The 20,768-nt window shown below is 45.7% G+C and overlaps 3 protein-coding genes across 3 annotated transcripts in view; 1 reads left to right on the top strand and 2 right to left on the bottom strand.

The window, feature by feature from the left end:
* Positions 1–4,604: 4,604 nt before the first annotated feature.
* RpS2 (ribosomal protein S2) lies at positions 4,605–8,055 on the bottom strand. Its single transcript, XM_075701066.1, has 3 exons — positions 7,528–8,055; positions 6,131–6,290; positions 4,605–4,834 (listed from the first exon to the last, which is right to left on the bottom strand). Exons 1-3 carry the CDS (start codon positions 8,038–8,040, stop codon positions 4,671–4,673), a joined length of 837 nt encoding a protein of 278 aa, XP_075557181.1. The 5' UTR covers positions 8,041–8,055; the 3' UTR covers positions 4,605–4,670.
* A 1,064-nt stretch (positions 8,056–9,119) lies between these two features.
* Positions 9,120–20,768, top strand: part of LOC142589585 (uncharacterized) — a 95,221-nt gene continuing 83,572 nt past the window's right edge. Inside the window, exons 1-4 of the mRNA XM_075701065.1 lie at positions 9,120–9,613; positions 14,211–14,272; positions 18,430–18,507; positions 20,294–20,401. Of these exons, the coding sequence (XP_075557180.1) occupies positions 14,252–14,272; positions 18,430–18,507; positions 20,294–20,401 (207 nt within the window). The 5' untranslated portion in view covers positions 9,120–9,613; positions 14,211–14,251. The remainder of the gene's footprint in view (positions 9,614–14,210; positions 14,273–18,429; positions 18,508–20,293; positions 20,402–20,768) is intronic.
* Positions 14,692–18,037, bottom strand: LOC142590735 (uncharacterized). Its single transcript, XM_075703164.1, has 3 exons — positions 17,972–18,037; positions 17,524–17,721; positions 14,692–16,269 (listed from the first exon to the last, which is right to left on the bottom strand). Exons 1-3 carry the CDS (start codon positions 18,035–18,037, stop codon positions 15,958–15,960), a joined length of 576 nt encoding a protein of 191 aa, XP_075559279.1. The 3' UTR covers positions 14,692–15,957.

Raw genomic sequence — 20,768 nt, 5'->3', positions numbered from 1 at the left:
GGTGATTCAAATATGAGGAGGTGCAAAAAAGCTATAATGGAGCGTGCAAAGGGTGATAAGCGGGTAGCAGTCGGGACGTTCCCAGGCAGGACAATGGACGCAGTACTGAGAGAAACAAAAAGCGAGCTTTCTGAGAAAGTTGCAGATCGCAATTTGGTAGTGGTAGCGGCGGGGCTAAATGATGTAAAACACGTTGTGGGGCTAGTTGGTGCATAGCTTTCGATAGAATAAGCGCCAAAATTGACGGCACACAAGAAGAAATACAGACAGGACAAGGCGGGGACAGGACAATACAGACAGCGCCTTGTCCTGTCTGTATTTCTTCTTGTGTGCCGTCATTTTGGCGCTTATTCTATCGAAAGCTAAATGATGTCTTGAATGGTGAAGCCGAAAAAGTAGTGGAAAGATTAGCGGAGGCAGTTGACGATTTAAGGACGATAGCACAGCAAGTCCAGATCGTGGTATGCACAGTGCCGGAGGTGCAAGGAAGGAACGGAGCAATTGCCAAGGACGTTGTGGCTGTTAATCATGGGATAAGAAAGCTAAGCCAGGAGAGGGGATTTGAAGTGGCAGGCATAAGCAGAGAAGTGCATAGAGCAGGCTTTGGCGGAGGCTTTACACGAGATGGCATCCACTTTAATGGAAGGCTAGGAGCCGAGATCAGCTGGCGCCTGGCAGGTCGGGCAGTAGCTTTTTTAGGGGGTCCACTGCGCCTCAGGGCGTAGGGGTAGGTAGAAACAGTGTAGAAAGTGCAACAATAGAGGCTGACGCCAATAAAATGGCCACTAGGAGGTCCAGGAAGAAAACTACAAAGAAATTTAACGCCAGGATCAGGTACATAAACATGCAAGGCGGTAGAAAGAGGGCGAGGTGGTTAGAAATAGAACAGCAGTTAAAGGACGAAGAAGTAGGTGTATACGTGCTATGCGAAACACATCTCAGGGATCTTGAAGACCCACTGTTTATTGAAGGCTACGTCTGGGAAGGGAGCAATAGAACAACGGAGAGGAAGGGAGGAGGAGTAGGTAGGCTCATACACCAAGGAACAAATTGGCAAAGAATAAGGTTAACTTGCAAAGAACATGACTGGGTGTCAGGTACAATTGCCGATACAAAGGCATGGCTAGGAGTAGTTTATTTAGGGGCAGGGGACAAATGCAGGCAAGAGAACAAAGATCTAGTGAAGTGTCTTGATGAGGATATAAAGCAGTTTGGAGAAGGTGCCGATATTTGTCTGCTGGGTGACATGAATGGCCACATCAAGGATCTGGATGGATACACATATTGTAATGGGAAGTTGATGCTAGACTTCTGTGAGTGACACAACCTAGTTATAGTAAATAGAGAAACTAAGTGTGATGGACAAATCACGTGGGAGTCCCGTAACAGACAAACGACCATTGACTACTGTTTAATGTCGCAGGAATTGTATAGCAAGCTCGCAATAATGGAAATAGACGAAGAGGGGAAGTACAGCCTCGGAAGTGATCATAAGCGTATTAGTCTACAGTTGGGAGCCCTACTCAAAAGAGAAATGCAGGGAAGTCAAAAAGAGTATGCAAAATTAAATGACGAACAAATAGCGCAAATAACGGCTGGCATAGAGGAAGCAATAGAGAAACATCCCATGGAAAGGTGGGATTATAATCAGTTAGAACTACTCATTAGTACAAAAATAAAAGAAGTAAAAGGAGTAAACCACTGGAGAGGAAAGAGGAAGAGTTGATGGAATAAGGAAATTAAAGAGGCCATCGAACAACGACGGTGGGCATCTCGGGAACACAGAGAAGCAAAGAGGAAATAGGCCAAAAACGGGAATATCGACAAAAGAAACAACAAGTACAGGTCCTCGTCCAGGCTAAAATAAAGCAGTCCTCTGACCGCTGGCTGGCTGAAGTTCGCGATGCAACTAAAGGGGGGTCAAGAAAATTCTGGAACCATATAAGCTGGCTGGGTAAAGCTAATCACAGAAAACAGGAACAGATTCACGATGCCGAAGGAAATTGTTTAGACGGAGATGACGCTGTGAACTACATTGGTTCAGTTATAGCAGAGTCATTTAGGAAAGATGATAGGGTAATCGCCCCAAATGAGGGAGCAACACAGAATATCATAATAGAAAACAGCTTAGAACTGACCAATCTTAACTGGAAAAAGGTAGAAGCAAATGTTCCAAAATGCACGTCCGCGGGTATAGACGAAATTCCAATCAAGTTAATTAATGAACTTGGCCCAAGAAGCAAGGAAATGCTGATAAAAGCATTGGAGGCAGTCATAACAAATAAGCAAATTTCCCACAGCTGGAAACAGAGTAAAATGAATTTGATTTATAAAGGGAAAGGTGATAAGAAGAACATAAAATCCTTCCGACCAATAACGATAATATCAGTTATATATAAGCTGGCGATGCAGGCGGTGAAATTAAAAATGCAGTCATGGGTAGAAAGTAATAGAATACTCGGAGAACCTCGGAACGGGTTCAGAAGTGGTAGGCGCTTAGATGATAGCCTGTTCGTGCTTACCCAGTGCATGGAAATAGCTAAGGTGGAAAATATACCTCTGTATTTAGCCTTCCTGGACATAAGTGGTGCATACGACAATGTGAACAGGGAACTCCTGTGGAACATATTAAAAGCTGAAGGTATCGGTCATGAGGTAAATGATTTTCTACAGGAACTATATCGAGAAAATAATGTTGAGATAACATGGGGAGGAATTAAGAGTACGACAACTGTTGAGGTTCACAAAGGATTAAGGCAAGGTTGTCCTCTATCACCGCTGCTGTTCATGCTTTATATGATAAGCATGGAAAGAAGGTTACAACGAAGCAATCTAGGGTATAATCTGTCGTACAGATTCGGCGAAAAGGTTGTTGAGCAACGACTACCGGGTTTAATGTATGCGGACGATATTTTACTGTTAGCAGATAGCCAGGAAGATTTGCAAACTCTGGTTAATTACTGTGGAGACAAAGGAGACAGCTTAGGTTTCAGTTTTAATGCAGCTAAGTCCAGTGGGATGTTTTTCAACGATACCACTGATCAGGAGCTTACAATACAAGGTCATGAAATACCCCGAGTGGCCGAATACAAATATATCGGGGTATGGATAAACAAAGGGCAGATGTACACGGAAAAGCATGAACAGTCTCTCATAGCAAAAGGGTGAAGAGATGCCAGGATAATGAAACATAGGGCATTGTGCGGGTACAACAGGTATGAGGTACTGAGAGGTATTTGGAAGGGAGTAATGGTGCCGGGGCTTACTTTCGGGAATGCGGTCCTGTGCTTAAGGGCAGAGGTTCAGTCGAGACTAGAAGTAAATCAGAGAGCTGTGGGAAGGTTAGCACTAGGTGCCCACGGGAAACCCACAAACGAAGCAGTACAGGGAGATATGGGCTGGGCATCGTTCGAAGCATGGGAAGCTCAGAGTAAAATCCTATACGAAAACACCTGAGGAAATTGGACAATAACAGGTGGGCAGCTAAGGTGTTTAAATACCTATACAGAAAGAGCGTTGACTCACAATGGCGGAAAAGAACTAGGACACTAACCAGCAAGTATGCCAGACATGAGGACGAAGACAGACAGCATTAAACGACAGGTCAAAAACGCGGAAGGTAAAAATTGGTTAAATTCAATGGAAAAGAAGCATATTGTGGAACTATATCGATACTGGAAACATCAGATCAGGAAGGAAGCGTTTTATGATAACTCAAGAGGCAGTGCCCTACTCTTTGAAGCTGTCAGGATGTCTTAGAACCCGGAGCTATAAAAAGAAATTTAACGAAGAAGAAGACACATGTACTGTGTGTGGTAAATATGTAGAAACAATGGAACACATACTAAAATGTGACGGTATCAAGGCCGATGTGGATGCAGCCACAGTCACCCTTCCCGAGGCCCTAGGATTCAGAGATAATAATAGTCATGTAAATAAATATGCAGTGGAAACTAGCAAAGGGCGATTGGAGGATTGGTGGCTCAAAAGCAGAGAGGTGATATAAGGTTAAAAGGGTAGGAAGACGTATTTAAAGAAAATCGAGAAATTCGATAACACACAACAGATAAAAATAAAAATAAAAGGCAAAATAAAAATCTGAGCATGGTGGCAACTGCCATCGCCCCGTTTCAAAGGGGCCGCTCCTACCTTCCATCCATTTCCCAGCCGACTCTGTCGCAGCGGGAATAGCGTATTGCATAGCGGAAGGGAAAACCTTCTGGCGCTCCTCATGCGCCGTTCCTTTCTGGTGCGGAAAAAGAAAAGCTTTCCCAAAGCCCTTCAGGGCTTTACAAAACATATTCTGTTTGAAAAACTGATACACCACCTACTCCGCAACTACATACTCACCATTGACAGCAACCTCCAAACTTCACTAATTACATCTCTCGCACTTACTGACGTCCGCCACAGCTAAGAGTTTCATTATGAAGACGTTTTCTCTTCATCTTAAGATACTGTTTTTAAGAATTTTTTAAAGCGTTTGCTGAAACATCCAGTGTAGCATGGGGGAATTACTCTGCACACAGCACTTCCAATTGCTGCAAGCTTTGCAAACTAAGAAAAGCATTCATCCACACATACGAAAGATAATAGGCACACACTTGTTGCTTGTCAAAAGCTTTTTATTTTATTCTAAAGAGGACGTGGGCAGTGTCCCACTGGCCGCTTCAGTGGGGCGGCTCGACGGTGCGGGCGGTACCCACAGGTCGGTGAGCATGCATCAGGTAGTCTGTGAACTCCTGGTAGGGCGATTTCTGCAGCTCGCGCTCCTTCCAAAGGTCAGGGGTCAGGTAGCTGTATGTCTGCTGTATGGCCAGGTATGTCGCCTTGGCTGCATGGCACAAGAGCAAGAAAACTCGTGGGGACATTTGAAACCAGCAAAGAAAAAAAAAAAGGGGGGGGGGGGGTTACGTGCCTAGTAACAATCTGATTATGAGGCACACCATAGAGGGGAACTTCGGATTAATTTTGACCACCTCAGGTTCTTTAATGTGCACCTAAATCTAAGAATGCAGGTGTTTATTATTTTTGCATTTCACCCCCACCAAAATGCAGCTGCAGGGGCTGGGATTTGATCCTGGACCTTGTGCTTAGCAGTGCAACACTGAAGCCACCATGCAACCATGACAGGTAAAACCAGCAAGGAGACAACCGAGTCATAGTTACTGTGTTACATCGCTCTGCAGCAGCTCACACACATTCTTCAAATGAATTGTCACACAGGGGTTGAAAAGGAAAAACAAACAAAACAGAGACCATTGCCAAGTCATACTCTTGACAAACTCCCTCATTTCGCTCTCCCATTACTACTCTGTGAAGTCAACTGAAACCCACTTCAAACCAATTATTACAGCTACAGTGGCTAAACCTGCGGTGCTATCAAACTTGACCATGTTGGCATTTTTAGCCAATCGAAGGCTGAAGCAGTCCAGCATGCCAATAAAAAGGTGGCAAATCTGACCATACGTCAGAATTTGGCAATGCCAAGAAAAGCAAACACAAACCAACATACCCTAACCGTGGCCAACTGCCTATGCAAGCATGTGCTATCATAAAGGGGCAATGAATCAAGACGTTTGCAGGCTTTTTCACTGCATAGCCAATGATATAATATAGTCATGCAACATGTAGCAACAGATGTTAACACTGCCTGCTTTTCAGATGTAATGGATAAGATTGTAAACCAATTTTCACATGATACATAGTGCTGCAACTACGTGCAAAGCAAGCTGCGCACACCTCACTGGACACAGCTTCAGTGTTCTCACCATGCTAGTATATGAATGGGGCGACCATGCCGACCTTACCGCAACGTCATAGGTACATTGTCTTGTTTTTGACGATTTTCCACCGAATTATCACTTTTCAGCTGCTCGGTGCAAAACGCATGTCATGCCACCACGTTTCTTGTTTACGCAGCTTCTCGACGTGCTAGTACCCCAAGATGGCAACCACAATGATGTTAATGCAAACTATTTATTACCATTTCGCCACCATATGGCTTTCAAGATTGCTTCGCATGCAGAAAATTGATAGCCAGCCCTGCAAACGCTTAGCCTGCCCACCCGACATCTCCGATTTCTAGGCTTCCCGCAATAAGTCGTAACCCTATTAGGCAAGTACTAACCAAAGTTGCCCAATGTGGCGGTGGAGCCCCGAGCAGAGGTGTAGCAGTCCTCAATGCCAGCCATGTGCAGCAGCTTTTTGGGCACAGGCGCAGACACAATGCCTGTTCCACGGGGGGCTGGGATGAGGCGCACTAGAACACTGCCGCACTTGCCAGTCACCTGCACATTTCATGCCAGCGTTACTTAGAACAGAACTATATGTGTTACAGGAAGATAATCGCATAACTCAGGTCGGAACCTATCTTGCAAAACCAGCTGATCATAATACCACAGAAGACTATCAGTGGAGTCTGCACCTAAGAAAAATATTGCCAGTATTGTGCACACATACCAAGACAAACATATTCAAGGCCAGCTGCAACAAAACTGAAATTTGTTATAAACTAGTATATGAAGGCAACCTTGGCAAAAACACAGGGTTGGTAATTGTATCATTTTTTACAGCAGCCTTTAGACAGCATGTAAGCAGATAACATGCACCTGGTTGTTGCTATGACAAGCCTTGCAAACGACTTCCAAGTGTTACCAGCACACTGCAGGTGCCACCTTGTCTCAAAGATCTTTCCAAGGAGCTGTGTCCTAGGTAATGTGTCGCTTCCGGCAACAGGTAATGGCAGCATATTCTTTACAAATGCCAAATTTCACACAGAGGCTCCTCTATGCCAACATCTTGAACTAAGCTTTTATGCGGACCCAAAATTGTTGCAGTTGGCCTTTAAGGTGTTGCCATACCATGGGCATAGTTTGGTGTTCATGGAATTTTTTGCAAGCTGATAGCCCCCTCTAGTAGCGGCCAAAGATTTCCTAGCCGCTTTATAGCAGCACCATAAGTAGCCAATGCAGAAAGCAGGCCTTGCACTTGCATGTTCCCCTTCACAAGGTTAATTGTAAAAAACAATGTTTATTACCAGCGTACATGCAAATCACTGCAACAATTTGCAATTAGGTCAGTAAAGCAATTCATTGGCAAATAAAGTACACATTTTACAGCTATGTTTACAACTATGGCCATGCTGTTTCCACTGCGGAGCAAGCTAGCAAGCGATACATTCTCACAAAACTACATAATCTCACATGATTATAGTTTGCACGTGACGTCAATGATGCAGCTTCTCTACGACTCCACACTGTTGCTTTTCAAAAGCAATAAACGTATCAAGAAACACCAGACCAGCTTCTTTTGCACAAGCGTTTGTGAAATTCCGACATGCTACACAATTCATTTCTCTTGGTAATCGCCAAATTACTGTCCTCACGTAGTTTGTTTTTATGCAAGACGTAAAATACACCGGCGCTGCAGGTGCTTCCAAGTAACATTCAAAAGCGATATCTGACTGCTTTCAGCAACATTTCTTTCTGCAATGTGTACGAGACAAGCGTCTAAACGCTGTCCCACCTTGCAAGGCACGGTGTGGGGCTTGCCGATCTTGTTTCCCCAGTATCCCCGGCGCACTGGGATGACAGACAGCTTGGCAAGGATAATGGCGCCGCGGATGGCGGTGGCCACCTCTTTCGAACACTTGACGCCCAGGCCCACATGGCCGTTGAAGTCGCCAATGGCCACGAACGCCTTGAAGCGCGTGCGCTGCCCGGCACGCGTCTGCTTCTGCACCGGCATGATCTTGAGCACTTCGTCCTTAAGGGAGCTCCCCAGGAAATGGTCGATGATCTCGTACTCTTTGATGGGGTACGAGAAGGGATAGATGTCTTCGAGGGACTTGATCTTCCCATCCTTGACCAGGCGCCCAAGTTTCGTGACGGGCACCCACTCTTTCTCGCCTTCCTTGCCGCGGCCCCGGCCGCGACCACGACCGCGCCCGCGGCCCCGACCACCACGGCCGCCTCGACCAAAGCCGCCACGGAAACCACCTCGTCCTCCGGCTGGAGCTGCGTCCGCCATGCTGCGCATTCAAGATAACACCTGTCAATACACTTTGGCGACTTCCTTGTAGCATAAGCAGTCGGCATCAACTGGCAACAAGATGTATTGCACTTCCGTGGGAAGCTCATGCAAAAGACCCGTAACGCAAGTAATTAACATAGACGGGCCTTGGCCTGTTCCAAGCGGCCGGCATACACAAGGCACGAGTTTTAAAACTTAATACCTATTAATTCACCGACTCTAACCAGTAACTACAGATTCCAAGCGCACAATATGTATGTCAGCAACCTCACCTAAATACACCAAGAACAATTTAAAGAATGACAGGCGCGATTACAAAGGATTATTGCAGAGCGAAAAATTTTCCATCCACACACTTACGTTTATTCTGTAGAAAGAGCCGAAGCTCTCGTTCACGCGTGAAACCGCGAGGTTATGTGATGTCGATGTTGATCAAGCCGTTGATCAAGCTATTCCATTTAGATCGGGACGCCAAAACGGTGCTCACACACGCACACACTAACACAATATAATTAGAAATAAAACAATGCCAAAAGTGGCAAAATGCAAGTTTGCCTTCGCCTGCGCCCACCGTCATGTCCCCTTCACATCGCGCTCGCAGCCTTGCCATAGCTATGGTGTTCTACCATAGCCTTGCACAGCATGGAAGGGTTGACTACCGGGCCAGTTGGTACATAGTTGAAGAAAGAAAAAAAACCGTCAAAAAAGACACAGGACAAATTTTCACACCACAACGACATGTTACATCGTTATCCATGTAACAAGAGCACCCTCCGATCTGGTCATAAAATTCCCAAAACGTCGCTGTATAGTTTAGTCGTTATGGTGTGAATATCTTTTCTTGTCCTGTGTCATTTGTGACTGGTTTTTGTTTTTCCTTCAAGAAAGCATAGAGTTTCCTACAATAAAAAGAAACTCTATGGCTGAAAGCAAGTAACTGTTGCAATAGCTGTATCAAAGAATTCATACCATAAAATTTGAGCTTGCTGCAAAATTTAATAAAAGAAACAGAGCAGCGGTAAGCGCAAAATTGTTTTTTTTTTTCTTTCGATGTAATGAGAAAACACACGTTCCTGAAAAAGCAGGCGTCTTCTGTACACTTTGGGCGAGCTGGCGCGGTGGTCGTGCTTGACATGAACTAATATCAACGCTGTTTTTGGAAATCAATAGATAGTATGCTAAAGCCTGGAAGTTCAAATTAATTGTGGCACGGTGTCTTGACTCGTGGGCTTTATTCTCTTATCATAGAATTCTTCCGCACAGAAGAGTGCTCGCGCGCGGCCGGCCATGCCGCGCATGCGCGCGAGTACGTATTGGTTTGGAGTTGACGGAACTCGCGCGCGGCTGTCAGCAACCAAGTGTTATTGGTGTTATGTCGGTTGTCGCGAGCGTTGCGAGTGAGCGAGCTCACTTTGCGTTTGCATTTTCGTGCTTTGCTTCACCACGGGACAAGTGCTGACTGAAAACTTCCACCGTGGCGTAATGCCAAGTTCGCTCTTGAATGGTGCACAGTTTCTCGCGGCGGCGTAGTGACATCCCGCGACAGTTATGTTCGCAACGCTTCCTGACAGAAACAGCGGTGAGTTCCGGTTCTCGCTTGCGAGCGGAACGCGGACGAGCTTCGTTCGTCGTCCGCTCATCGCTAGAAGCGATCCAAGCAAAAAATCGCAAAATGAGAAACGTGTTCCGCGTGGGTTGGGCCGGTCGCCGTGTTTCTTCGTAGATTCGGATGCCATCGTTATGCATGTAACAAGAGCGCACTCCGATCTGGCCATAAAATTCCCTAGAACGTCGCTGTAGTTTAGTTCCCCTCTACTCAAACCCTGCTACATGTAGAAGTGGCGTTGAAATCGGAATTTTCATGGGATGCGCTGTTGCTGAGCGCTTACAAAAGCCTGCTGTCCTGGGGAGTCCTTCAAAACCGCAAATATTCCTAGCCGTGCTTTCCTGGGCCCACGGCCAAGCATTCCGCTCAACGCGTAAACAAGCGTCGAAAGGCAAATTAAGAACTCAAGTATGATAAACACGAATGCTTGTAGACAGCGAATGTTTGCTTATGTGGAGAAGCGTTTGAGCTCCATAGGACCTTGCAGTCAGAAGTTGATAATTCGTTGTACTGAACCTCTTTCCCGTGCCACCTCTCGTACGCAGTTTCAATACGAGCTGACGGCCAGGTAGTGCCCATTCATCGGCCGTCTGATGTCCTAGCGGTGCATGAAATTGCGTGTGCAATTAGCGTTTTTACGCTATGTGTAAATTTCACTTGAACCTGCAGACCTCTGCTTTAGAGTGTTCTATTTTTGAAGGGAAAGATCGTTCATGTGGTCCCATATTTGCCTGTTGAGCGCCCATAACCATATTCCGTGGTAATAGCGTATATTACCCGAGCTTAATTGAAGGGAGCCATTAATAATGTCATTTACATTGTCATTACTTGATGTCATTTTCACTGCACGGGAAAACTGATATTTTGCTGCTAAAATAAAATGTTTACTTTGTGTCTATACTTAGGTACTACATAGCCTTGCAAATTTTAATGGATTTATACATTTCTACATTGCAAATTGTTGTTGAAGATGAGTGCTTTGGGTGCAAGAATGTGCCATGCGAAAGTGGACTGTGAGTGACGAGAAATAGATAAATTTGATGATATTTTTTACAACTGTTAGTATGTCGTAGTTCGTTGACTTTTCCCGCAATAATTAGAGGTTCGAGATAGTCCACAGAAATATGTATGCGTTGTGACCTTATTTGTATACTGCTGCCTTGTAGCATCGCATTGCCACTTAAAAAAAAAAAAAGGAAATGCTTTCTTACAGCAGTTTATCGGGGAGAGTTAGGCACTTGATCATAGCCATATAACGGTTATGTAAATCCACATGAAGCACACGGTAGAAAATTTCCAGTCGTAAAATTACAAAGTAGAGCGATATTTGCTGTTATCCTCATATTTGTGATTAAGGCGAGGAATAAAGCAAGCTGCCATCATGTGGCACAACTCTGCCTCCCGTTTTGCCCATTATTTATCTGCAACTTGTATATAATGTAGCGTTAGAGCTTTAGCTAGCATCACCATAAGGGTCATGTGGCTGATGTGGGACATCTATAAACTGCAGGCACCACGGGGAACATTCCACAGGAACGAGAAATTGGCTGTGTGTCACCTCCAGGCTCTTCTTCAGCAATGGGCAACAGCACACTGCTGCTCAATTTTAATAGACTAGAAACAAGAAAATCATGGCAGTAGTACCAATAAAAAATTCAGTTGAGCCTGTTTGTGAACGCTACTGTGGTACAGACCGAGTTTGTGTTGGCAACCTTGTTGTATTTAAGCGTACTTTCTCTCGAAGCAACCTGTAAATAGTGTTCTACATTATAGCCTTCTGTTTTTCAAAAATTCCGCATACTTCTCAAGCGTTTTTCTTTGACGGCCATCTTTTGTCACATCACTGCGCTACATTTTGTAGCATTTTGAAGATTAGCTGCGTAAGAGATTGACTATTCTTCATGCAACCTCCAGCTCCTAGTTAGATTGGTAGATTGATTGTGTTATTTATCAGCATAAAACAGGTAAAAGTGGCTACAAGTTTGAGCTGTGCAAACCAGCTTCTTCGAGCTTGTCCAGAGGTGGATTCCTGCTGTAGCAGCACTGCTGTCATAAACACCGTCACTAAATGCTGTGTTTGCCTGCTTTCTCTGGGGCAAAGCTGCACTCAAGTTGTGCCTGCTTTCTCTGGGGCAAAGCTGCACTCAAGTTGTGCATTGCTTCCTGGTGTGCATGCTTTTGGCTGGTAAATGTGTGATGCTGCTTGGCACCTAAATGAGAAAGGGAATGGAAAAAATAAGTTGATTGCTTGGAGAAGTGCTGTGAAACTCTTCAAAAAATGACAGAAAGCAGAAGTTGGCAAAAAAATTAAGCTTGGATTTTATAGCCTCCTCTAACTTTACATCATCTGATACACCTGTTACAGAGTGTAGTTTGCTTAAACATTATCACAGCACAGTTATGATCGATGCATATGTACTATCTGCAAAAGCTCATGATTATAAGGCTTCGGCAAATTAGTTTTGTACTTGCTTTTTATTGTATGCTACAGCTATCATGTATAGAGTACCATCATATGGCTGTCGTCATCATACCATCATACATGTGGTCTGCATGCAGAGAAATTAGCAGCTGGTTTGCATACAGATAGAAACGATGCAGCTACAGAAATCTGCTCATTAGAGGCATACTCATTCGCTTGATGTATACAAACGAATGTGTTATACATGGAGCACTCCCTGCAGCTCGTAGTTTGTGCACAATAATTGAGGACTATGAGACAAATTGGCTCTGGCAGCATCAACGCAAGTGCATATGCACCTGAGAGCTATGCCCACCCTGACATCAGTCCTGTGTTGTGTGCCTGCCATAAGCATTGTGTTACATACTTGCTTGGCTAGTCCCTTTTAATGTTATGCCAATTTCCACTAACACTGCTCCATGCCCATCGCCTTAGCCTTCACATTAAAAGATATGTTGGCATTTAAATTCCTAAAACTGACAAGTATTAACCTGGTCCAAGCATTAGCTGCCTGCTTTATAAGGCAATTTTATGGCAGCCCTACTTGTGGACATGAAACTCGTAAAACGCTATATGCACAGAGATTGTTCTCTTTCGAGAAGTGTGTGACACAGTTTCCTTTGCCCAGTTTTATTCATTATTATCATTTTCGAAGCTTAGGGCCTGTGCCATGACCATGGTGTGACCTATTGTTTGTGAATGCAAAAGTCACAAGTGGCACAGTAAAATGTGCGACTGATGAAGGCAATGAACAGCATGTTGGCATGCAAAACAACACCGGCCTAGCCATTGGTGGCGCTAACATGGTGCACTGCTATGCCCCATAAAGCCAGAGCGCTGGGAATTTTGGACACCATGAGAGCTTTTACTTGATCTTTTTAGATGATATCTGCTCGTTCATATTGCCTAGCAAGTAATATTTATCTGCATAATGTCAACTACACTTGCCTGGAAAAGTTTTGGAATGCAGAAATAAAAAAAGTTCGAGTAGTTTGCAGCCAGGCACATGACAACGTATGTTGTGTAGGCACCTCATGTAAGTGTGAAATTCTCTCGTCACTCGTAGGGAGTATGTAACATGAAATCCACATGTTACAACTTAGCTGTTACACCTCTATATCAAGCTTGAGTATCATGCACTCTCCTATTACTAGGCCTCTGTGCTTTAGAGATACTTATGAGGCAGCTGGTAGTTTATAGATAGGAGTGCCAGGTATACCTAACTCTTCCTGCTAAATTGTTAGCAGATTGCCACTCTAACTGCACATAAAGGTAGAATTTTGCATTAAGTTTGTTTTAATACCATGGTTGCTGGCATTACTTTTGTCCACAATAAATCCAAAGTGGGTGTGATTTTCCTTTTCTCTTTAGTTTATGGTGATGGGGAAGCTCAGGATGAGAATGTAGCCTGCTATTAACATTATAATGACAACAACCACTCTTAGCTTGACCAACTTCCTCGTCGGAAATTTCGCTTTATAATTGCAAAAAGGGTCTATGAGGAAGCAGTTTGAAGGTTCACTTTTGTGGCTGGACCTGTAAAGGCCACACCAGTAGAACACTAAACTGTCGACCAAAAGTTGTCGAACAAGGAGAGGAAGCTAGCTTGACTGCTCCTCTTCTCTAGGTGACAAAAAAAGAAAGAAAGAAAGAAAAGTCGTAAACATGCATGCTTGACATTGTGTGGTTTGAGAAATAGGAGAGGTGCCTTAATTCATAGTAAGCATTCTTTACCATACCTTCCGTATTCTTTGTCGTGGTATTGATGCAGTGCTGTACTTGTCATGTTGTACCGATTAGCTTTCAACAGCTTTCTGGAAGCAACTTGTGTCATGTGAAAAAATATTCACACTGAAAATGGGAAAGGTTGGTCAGTACAGACCCCTTAAGAGTTCTTTTTTAGTCTATCCTGACCACAGGGAAATATTTTTTAATGCTTGCTGCTGTAATGATGGAAGTGGTTTTGGACACAGTGCAGTCAAAAGTAAGATTGCAAATCATCTTTTTAGTACTGTTACCAGGAGGAATTTAGTTAAACCTTTCACTACATCTGCACACCTGCTTTTGCTTAGCCTGCTGGAACATGATAGCTTTTCTTGTATTTCGCAGATTGCCATGGACTGTCATCCAAGCCACTTTGAAACAAAGCCATGGATCTTGTTGAACCTGAAGTGAGTGGAGCATAATTATTGGTTGATAGATAATAAGCATTCTGATATTTGGCTACCTTAACCACCTCTATCTGTTGTTGAAATGCAGCCATAAATTCAACTTAATAAAAATTCAGTGCTCACAGCATGACGTCAAGTCTATTTTACATAGCCATAGATGCACCTGCAGTAGAGCAAGTGTTGAACAGGTGCTACTGAACACTTGCCACTGCTGAGGTGGCAGTGTGGGCTTTTTAGTATGAGCAGTAGACATAGCACATCACTGACAAAGACAAGAAGAATGGTGACAGGACACACCTTGCGCTGATACACGATTTATCTTGAAGCTCGTGACTGTTTTTTATGCTAGGCCATGGGTTCACTGTACATGTAAAGCAACAACAGAAATACAAACTTTTAACACTTGCAGTACCCAATGTTATACTACATGTGTCCCACTACTTGTAAATTCTATCTAAACAATGAAGAACAGAAGCACACAAAATACGTAACCCGAACACATCAGGTGATGTGAAACTTCCAACTGTGGTGTTATTGAAACAGCCATAGATGCACCTGCAGTAGAGCAAGTGTTGAACAGGTGCTACTGAACACTTGCCACTGCTGAGGTGGCAGTGTGGGCTTTTTAGTATGAGCAGTAGACATAGCACATTACTGACATTCGCTCGCTACCAGGTCGCGGTAAGTCAGTTTTATTTTCAGCTTTCTGTGCGTACAGCGCTCACAAAAACCTTAGTCCTTGTTTTTGTGAGTGCTGTACATACAGTAAGATTAATGCATACAAATTAGCTCAGTTTTCAGTTCTAATGCAGTTTTGTACATGCACACATCATAACCATCACTTAGCTAAACCAACATCAGCTAAACATTACCTTACAAAAAGTTAATCTTTTATCCTGGAAAGCTACGGAAGGTACGCTTAATGCTCATGCCTGATTGATAGAGTAAGCTTTGTGGGATCTCCCCTCCCGAGCTCTTGGGACAAAGGAACGACAACACAGTAGTGCAAACAATCACAAGGGCATTTATTGCACCTTTCATAGATTAATGCCTGCTAGCCGAGTTGCTATCCACAAAACATGCCGATGGGCGCGCGACAAATCTAGAAGTCCGACTTACCGCGACCTGGTAGCGAGCGAATATGTTCACCCCATGCTGAATCCCAACGCCTGGTCGTTCGCGTGTACGGTCACGCCAACGGTGGCGCATTCCAAGGTGGCCACGCGAGGCGGTCTCGCAGAAGCATGGGTCGGCGTGCGCGCACGGGACGTCCTCGCTGTTAGCCGATCTGCCGGGAAAGAGCCAGCCCGTCCTCCCCATGCGCCCCCAAGTAACCCTGCCGTGAGGCGGCGTTAGCAACGCAACACTCGCGCCATCTCTCGCACTGCGCCCCAACCACATCGACCGCCGCGGGCATCACGCAGGCCACGCGACGAAGCCGGATTACAGGCGACGCACCATGCGGGAAAAACATATCAGGGGACGCGCGAGAGTCGCGCATCCCCACATCCCCCCCAACCTTAAATCACTACATATTCCGGCGAGACATGTGACACGGTCTAACATCAAACTGTGCTTCGCGAACAAGGTAGAACATTAAACAGTGGCCACGCCGAGGAAATGTCCACGCTGTCCATAGCATGCGAGCCGACATTGTCCTTGGCTGCACCGCTGGCGTCCGCCGGTCACAGCGGCAGCTTTGCAGACTCGACGGCACGATGCCAGGCCAGGACTCCGGAAACGACGACGCAGTAGTCGGAACGAGCAAGCGTCGCTCGCGCCGACGCGCCCTGCTGGCGAGAGCCGCAGTAGCTGTCGGTGACCGCCGGCTCTTTTGTCCGCCGCCGAGGGTTGTGAGCTGGATACAGGAGGCCGCCGAAGTCGCTGCGCCGAACTGGCCACAGCATCGCCATCGCCCGGCGTGACTCGATCGTATTCCGGGGCAGCAGCGCAGACGATGTGCAGGTGACAGCAAGCCAGGGGTGACTCCAATCACGCTGCGCACATTCAACACACTCGGCAAACACTAAAGTAGTGCAAGGGAGAGGAATTATGCATGCGCATCGCCCACGTGGTACGATGTTCAACTCGGCTAGCAAAATATCAGGCAGCTACTCAGATGCTAAGTTCATGTGAACGAAGCTCGCTTCCTTGAGTCGAACGAGTAATTTCAATTCGTGCGAGGCTAAATAGAATGAGGGAAGCAAATTGCAACACCTCAACGCCACGGTCCACCAGGTTGTGTCCCTCCACGTGCGACAGGCAGCTTCGTAAAGCCTTAGGCCTAAAGCGTCGCTACCCTGACAACAACCGGCATCCAAAAACAACACCCAAAATGAGCGCAAAACAGGCAGCCGCGAGGAGACGTCAGCTCTGTGAGGTGGTCCTACTCCGCTCAGTGCACACCAGTGGCGTAGCAACAGCGGGGGCCGGGGAGCCGTGGGCCCCGTGTGCAAGGGGCCAGGGGGGGGGGGAGGGGGGTGTCATATACGTCTGAAGACACCCGGAACTTGTTGATATCCTCGCCTTCCTCGACTACAGCCGGGGGGGGGGGGCAGAAGACCTATGGGCCCCGGGTGCCAGACGACCTAGCTACGCCACTGGTGCACACAGCATTCGAGTTGACGGCGCCCACCGTCCTAGACGGTGTCGGAGCGCCCGGTGCCAGGCCGCAATACCAGTCAGCCCGTAGTGGCACCAGTGGCCCGTGGCCACCCGGCTCCCAGAGCCGCGACTTCATCCGAGTCAAAGAGATAGAAGAAGCTATTTACATAAGAAATTCGGACCACCCACGAGGCTTCCGTACTCACTCGCTTCAGGCCAGCCACTGCTCCGCGGGCGCTCAGCCTCGCTCTCCCAGGATGCAGACCACGTGGCTCTCGTACTGACGAATGTCATTAAAAAAGAACACTTGCGAAAAGGCTTAGCATGTTGACATGTTCACACACACTACAGCCACCATCACCTCGCTCAAGAAAGCACGCCGCCGACGCTAGCGATCAAAATCCGCGCTAGCCCTACGCTTCGGTTCAAACAAAGGTCTTGAACGAAGCAAAACTGTTAAAACTACGTTGGGCAGCCAGATGTGGGTTCTCTCCTCCCGTGCTTTTGGGACAAAGGAACGACAACACAGTAGAGCAAACAATCACAAGGGCATTTATTGCACCTTTCATAGATCAATGCCTGCTAGCCGAGTTGCTACCCACAAAACATGCCGATGGGCGCGCGACAAATCTAAAAGTCCGACTTACCGCGACCTGGTAGCGAGCGAATATGTTCGCCCCATGCTGGGTCCCAACGCCTGGTCGTTCGCGTGCACGGTCACGCCAACGGTAGCCGCATTCCAAGGCGGCCACGCGAGGCGGTCTCGCAGAAGCATGGGTCGGCGGCGCGCGGGACGTCCACGCTGTTTGCCGATCCGCCGGGAAAAAGAGACAGCCCGTCCTCCCCTGCGCCCCCAAGTAAACCTGCCGTGAGGCGGCGTTAGCAACGCAACACTCGCGCCATCTCTCGCACTGCGCCCCAACCACATCGACCGCCGCGGGCATCCCACGCGGCGAAGCCGGATTACAGGAGACGCGCCATGCGGGAAAAACATCAGGGGACGCGCGAGAGTCGCGCATCCCCACAGCTTCTGGTATTTCCCCCAGCAGTTTATTATCAGGCTTTCTCAAAAATTTTGTTTGCATCAGAAGCTACACCAAACCATAGTTGATGTTTTAATAAAGCTGCAATTGGAAATAGCATGTCATCCTGCATGTCCATGTTATTCGTGTTTCTCCATGTTTTGTCATTTTTACATAAAGTAACTCACTCTCCAAGCGTTGCGAACATTGTGCTGTGAGTGGCAAAGTAGCCTTGTGTTGCCAGAAAAGGACAACACTGTCCTTTCGATGCTTTTGTCGTTGTTTTATATGGGTGTCACATGGTGCACTTACGATCGTGATCAATCCTAATTAGATTCAAATTTCTTGACCATTATTGGCCCCCTTGCACATCTAGTGAAGAGGAGCCAATCACAGTAGAGGACTTCGATCTCAATCAGGTATAATCACAATTTAAAGTGCACCATGTGACACTGGTATTACTCATGCAGTTCTGAACCTTTAAAGTGAACCATTGCAGACTTGTTATTGTCTGCCTTGCTTTCTGTGCAGAGGGAGTGCCTGCAGTTCTACATTGACCCTGGTGAACTGCCACAAGAGTTGGCAGGTGCTGTCCAAGCAATAAAACAGGTACTACTTTAATATGACTGCTCTGTACTGGATATGATTGGTCTGTACTACTGTGTCGTATGTGCCATCCCGCCCAATACTTTGCAAACTTTGCCAGAAGAATATGTTTTTCTGCAGTTCTCAAAACTAAAAGCAGTGGTTACATCAGTCATTGAAGATTTTAGAGTGCCACTCTTAGGCGGCCATTCCTACGGCAAGTAGTGGTGGCAGCGACATAAGCAAGCCAACGAGCACAGCGAAGGATGAAAGAGCGAACGCGGCGTAGGAGATGAAAGGCATTAGCTGCGAATGGCAGAGACCAATGAGAGTGGCCCCTTCAGTGATGTGCGTGCGGGAAACTGGTGTCATGCGGACCCACCCGACCGTTCGATACATACTTGTATCTGGTCTCAGCCTGACTATTTGTTCCGTGCTATTGTCTGCTCGTGTCAGCTTTCGCTCGCACTCGTTTGGTTTACTTGGTTTGGTCTTGTTTGCGCTTGTTTTGATTGTCATGGGTTGCAAGTATTTTTTAATTTGATTGTATGCACGATGCGAATTGTGTAGTACTTTGTGGAAGCCATGCGGCACTAGCGATTACACTGGAACATTCGACGAGTCATGTATAAAAGTAATCACTCTTGATCTACAGATCAGATTTTTTATGATTGCCGGCTCTGCTACATATCTTTCTTGAAGTCTTTGCCTCGATATATTGGAAAATGAAAACACGTGTAGAGAATATGCGTGTCTTCCGGTGTTTTCATGCTGAATTAATAAGTATGCATCCTTTCAAACTCGCCCTATCTTTCCACCTTACTGCGTATAGAGCTGCGCTCAAATTTCACATTAGGGAGTATCCTTATTGGCAGTTAATTATTTTCTTCTGCTACTCCTTTTGGCCTGGAAGACGTTAATTGAGATTGTGAAGGTACATTGAGAATCTTCTAATTTTCACTTTCAGCACATGAATGGTGTGAGCTGCAACTACGACGTCAGTGAATGATGGTGTACATGCAGGTGCAGACTAACATGCATGCCGTCTCCCATCATTCATATTATTAAAAATGATTATAGCAGCTCAAAGTCGATAGCACGAATTTCTCACATAAGCTCAAAGCCACTTTATTTCTCTCTAGAGTAGCCAGTTGTGTAAAAATTTTAATATGAAGTGAATCTTTGTTTTCATTTTTCTTGGCAGGAAAATTGATGCAGTGAGGCTTTAACTCTCATTGCTAGAGTGTAAAATGCACACAATGAGATGTGGGAAGTATGGATTTATGTTTGGCAGAAAATTAAGTAAAAAAATTTATTCACTGTATCTCCTGTTGGAAGATTAACAAAAAAAGTATTGGTCACTCTTAAGTATTGTCATTAACATGTTTAGCTATTCATTTTTCCCTGACACAATAATAAATGATTCAGAACAAAGTACAATGGTGTAATTGTGTGGGACCATATCTAAACAACCGACTAAATTCTTATTTGTTGCACTTCATCAATATATTTTCTGCTTTTTTCATTTGTATTTCTCTAATGCACTGTCCTATGAAGAATAAATTTTCTTTTATGTTTTGTCTAATTACTTTATCAGTTCTATGCTGTGTGGGCAACATAATTATTGCTTGTGCTTACTTGCAGGGCCTGTTGTATGTTGTAAATGAAGATATCTGATTTTAATGCTGATGTCAAAGACAGCCTTGTAGATTTTGCTTTCACTTTATCCATTGGGAGAAGATGCTGTTGTTACTGTGGTCTGCTCAAAGCAGGAATGCTGAGGCGGCTGCCTTGCTGTAAAAATTTGCAGGCAGCCGAAAGTGTCCTGTTTCGGTGGAAGAAATTTCCCCTGCGCCTGCCAGCGCCCGTCTTTGATCTTCCACCTGCTTTGCTCAGCTCTGATGGAGATGGCCGCAAGGTTGGTACAAAGTCTTGGTAGTCACTTGTATTCCGGGACCTTGAGAGTCTGCTCTCGTCGCTTAGTTGCTCTGCAAACGAACTCATGCCTTAACTGGTTACTTATTATGGTATGACAAGTTTTAATTTAGGGGTGTAACATTTCCAAGCTGCACGCTGGGCTATGAGCAACTCAGTATTTGAGAGCTCCAGAGTAATTTTGAGCACCTGGGGTTCCTTAACATGCACCTAAATCTACGTACGCAAGTGTTCTTGCATTCTGCCCTTATCAGAATGTGACCACCACGACGGGGAAACATGACTTCGTGCTCGGCAATGCAATGCAGTAGCCGCTAAGCCACTGCGGAAGGTCAGCCACGGTCTTTTCC

Source organism: Dermacentor variabilis, chromosome 8, assembly GCF_050947875.1.
Source record: "Dermacentor variabilis isolate Ectoservices chromosome 8, ASM5094787v1, whole genome shotgun sequence".
Classification (NCBI taxonomy): Eukaryota; Metazoa; Arthropoda; class Arachnida; order Ixodida; family Ixodidae; genus Dermacentor; species Dermacentor variabilis.
Note: the sequence above shows the minus strand (reverse complement) of the source record. Positions and strands in the feature narration are given on the sequence as shown.

Bases quoted from the DNA above. Each gene is read 5' to 3' on its own strand.
- RpS2 (XM_075701066.1), bottom strand. From the start codon at position 8,040: ATGCGCAGCATGGCGGACGCAGCTCCAGCCGGAGGACGAGGTGGTTTC. The intron at 6,291-7,527 runs GTGGGACAGCGT...TGAAATGTGCAG, and splicing joins CCCACACCGTGCCTTGCAAG to GTGACTGGCAAGTGCGGCAG. The intron at 4,835-6,130 runs GTTAGTACTTGC...TGTGCCATGCAG, and splicing joins CGCCACATTGGGCAACTTTG to CCAAGGCGACATACCTGGCC.
- LOC142590735 (XM_075703164.1), bottom strand. From the start codon at position 18,037: ATGGACATGCAGGATGACATGCTATTTCCAATTGCAGCTTTATTAAAA. The intron at 17,722-17,971 runs GTAGCTTCTGAT...TTGGGGGCGCAG, and splicing joins AACATCAACTATGGTTTGGT to GGGAGGACGGGCTGTCTCTT. The intron at 16,270-17,523 runs GTAAGTCGGACT...GAATGTGCGCAG, and splicing joins TCGCTCGCTACCAGGTCGCG to CGTGATTGGAGTCACCCCTG.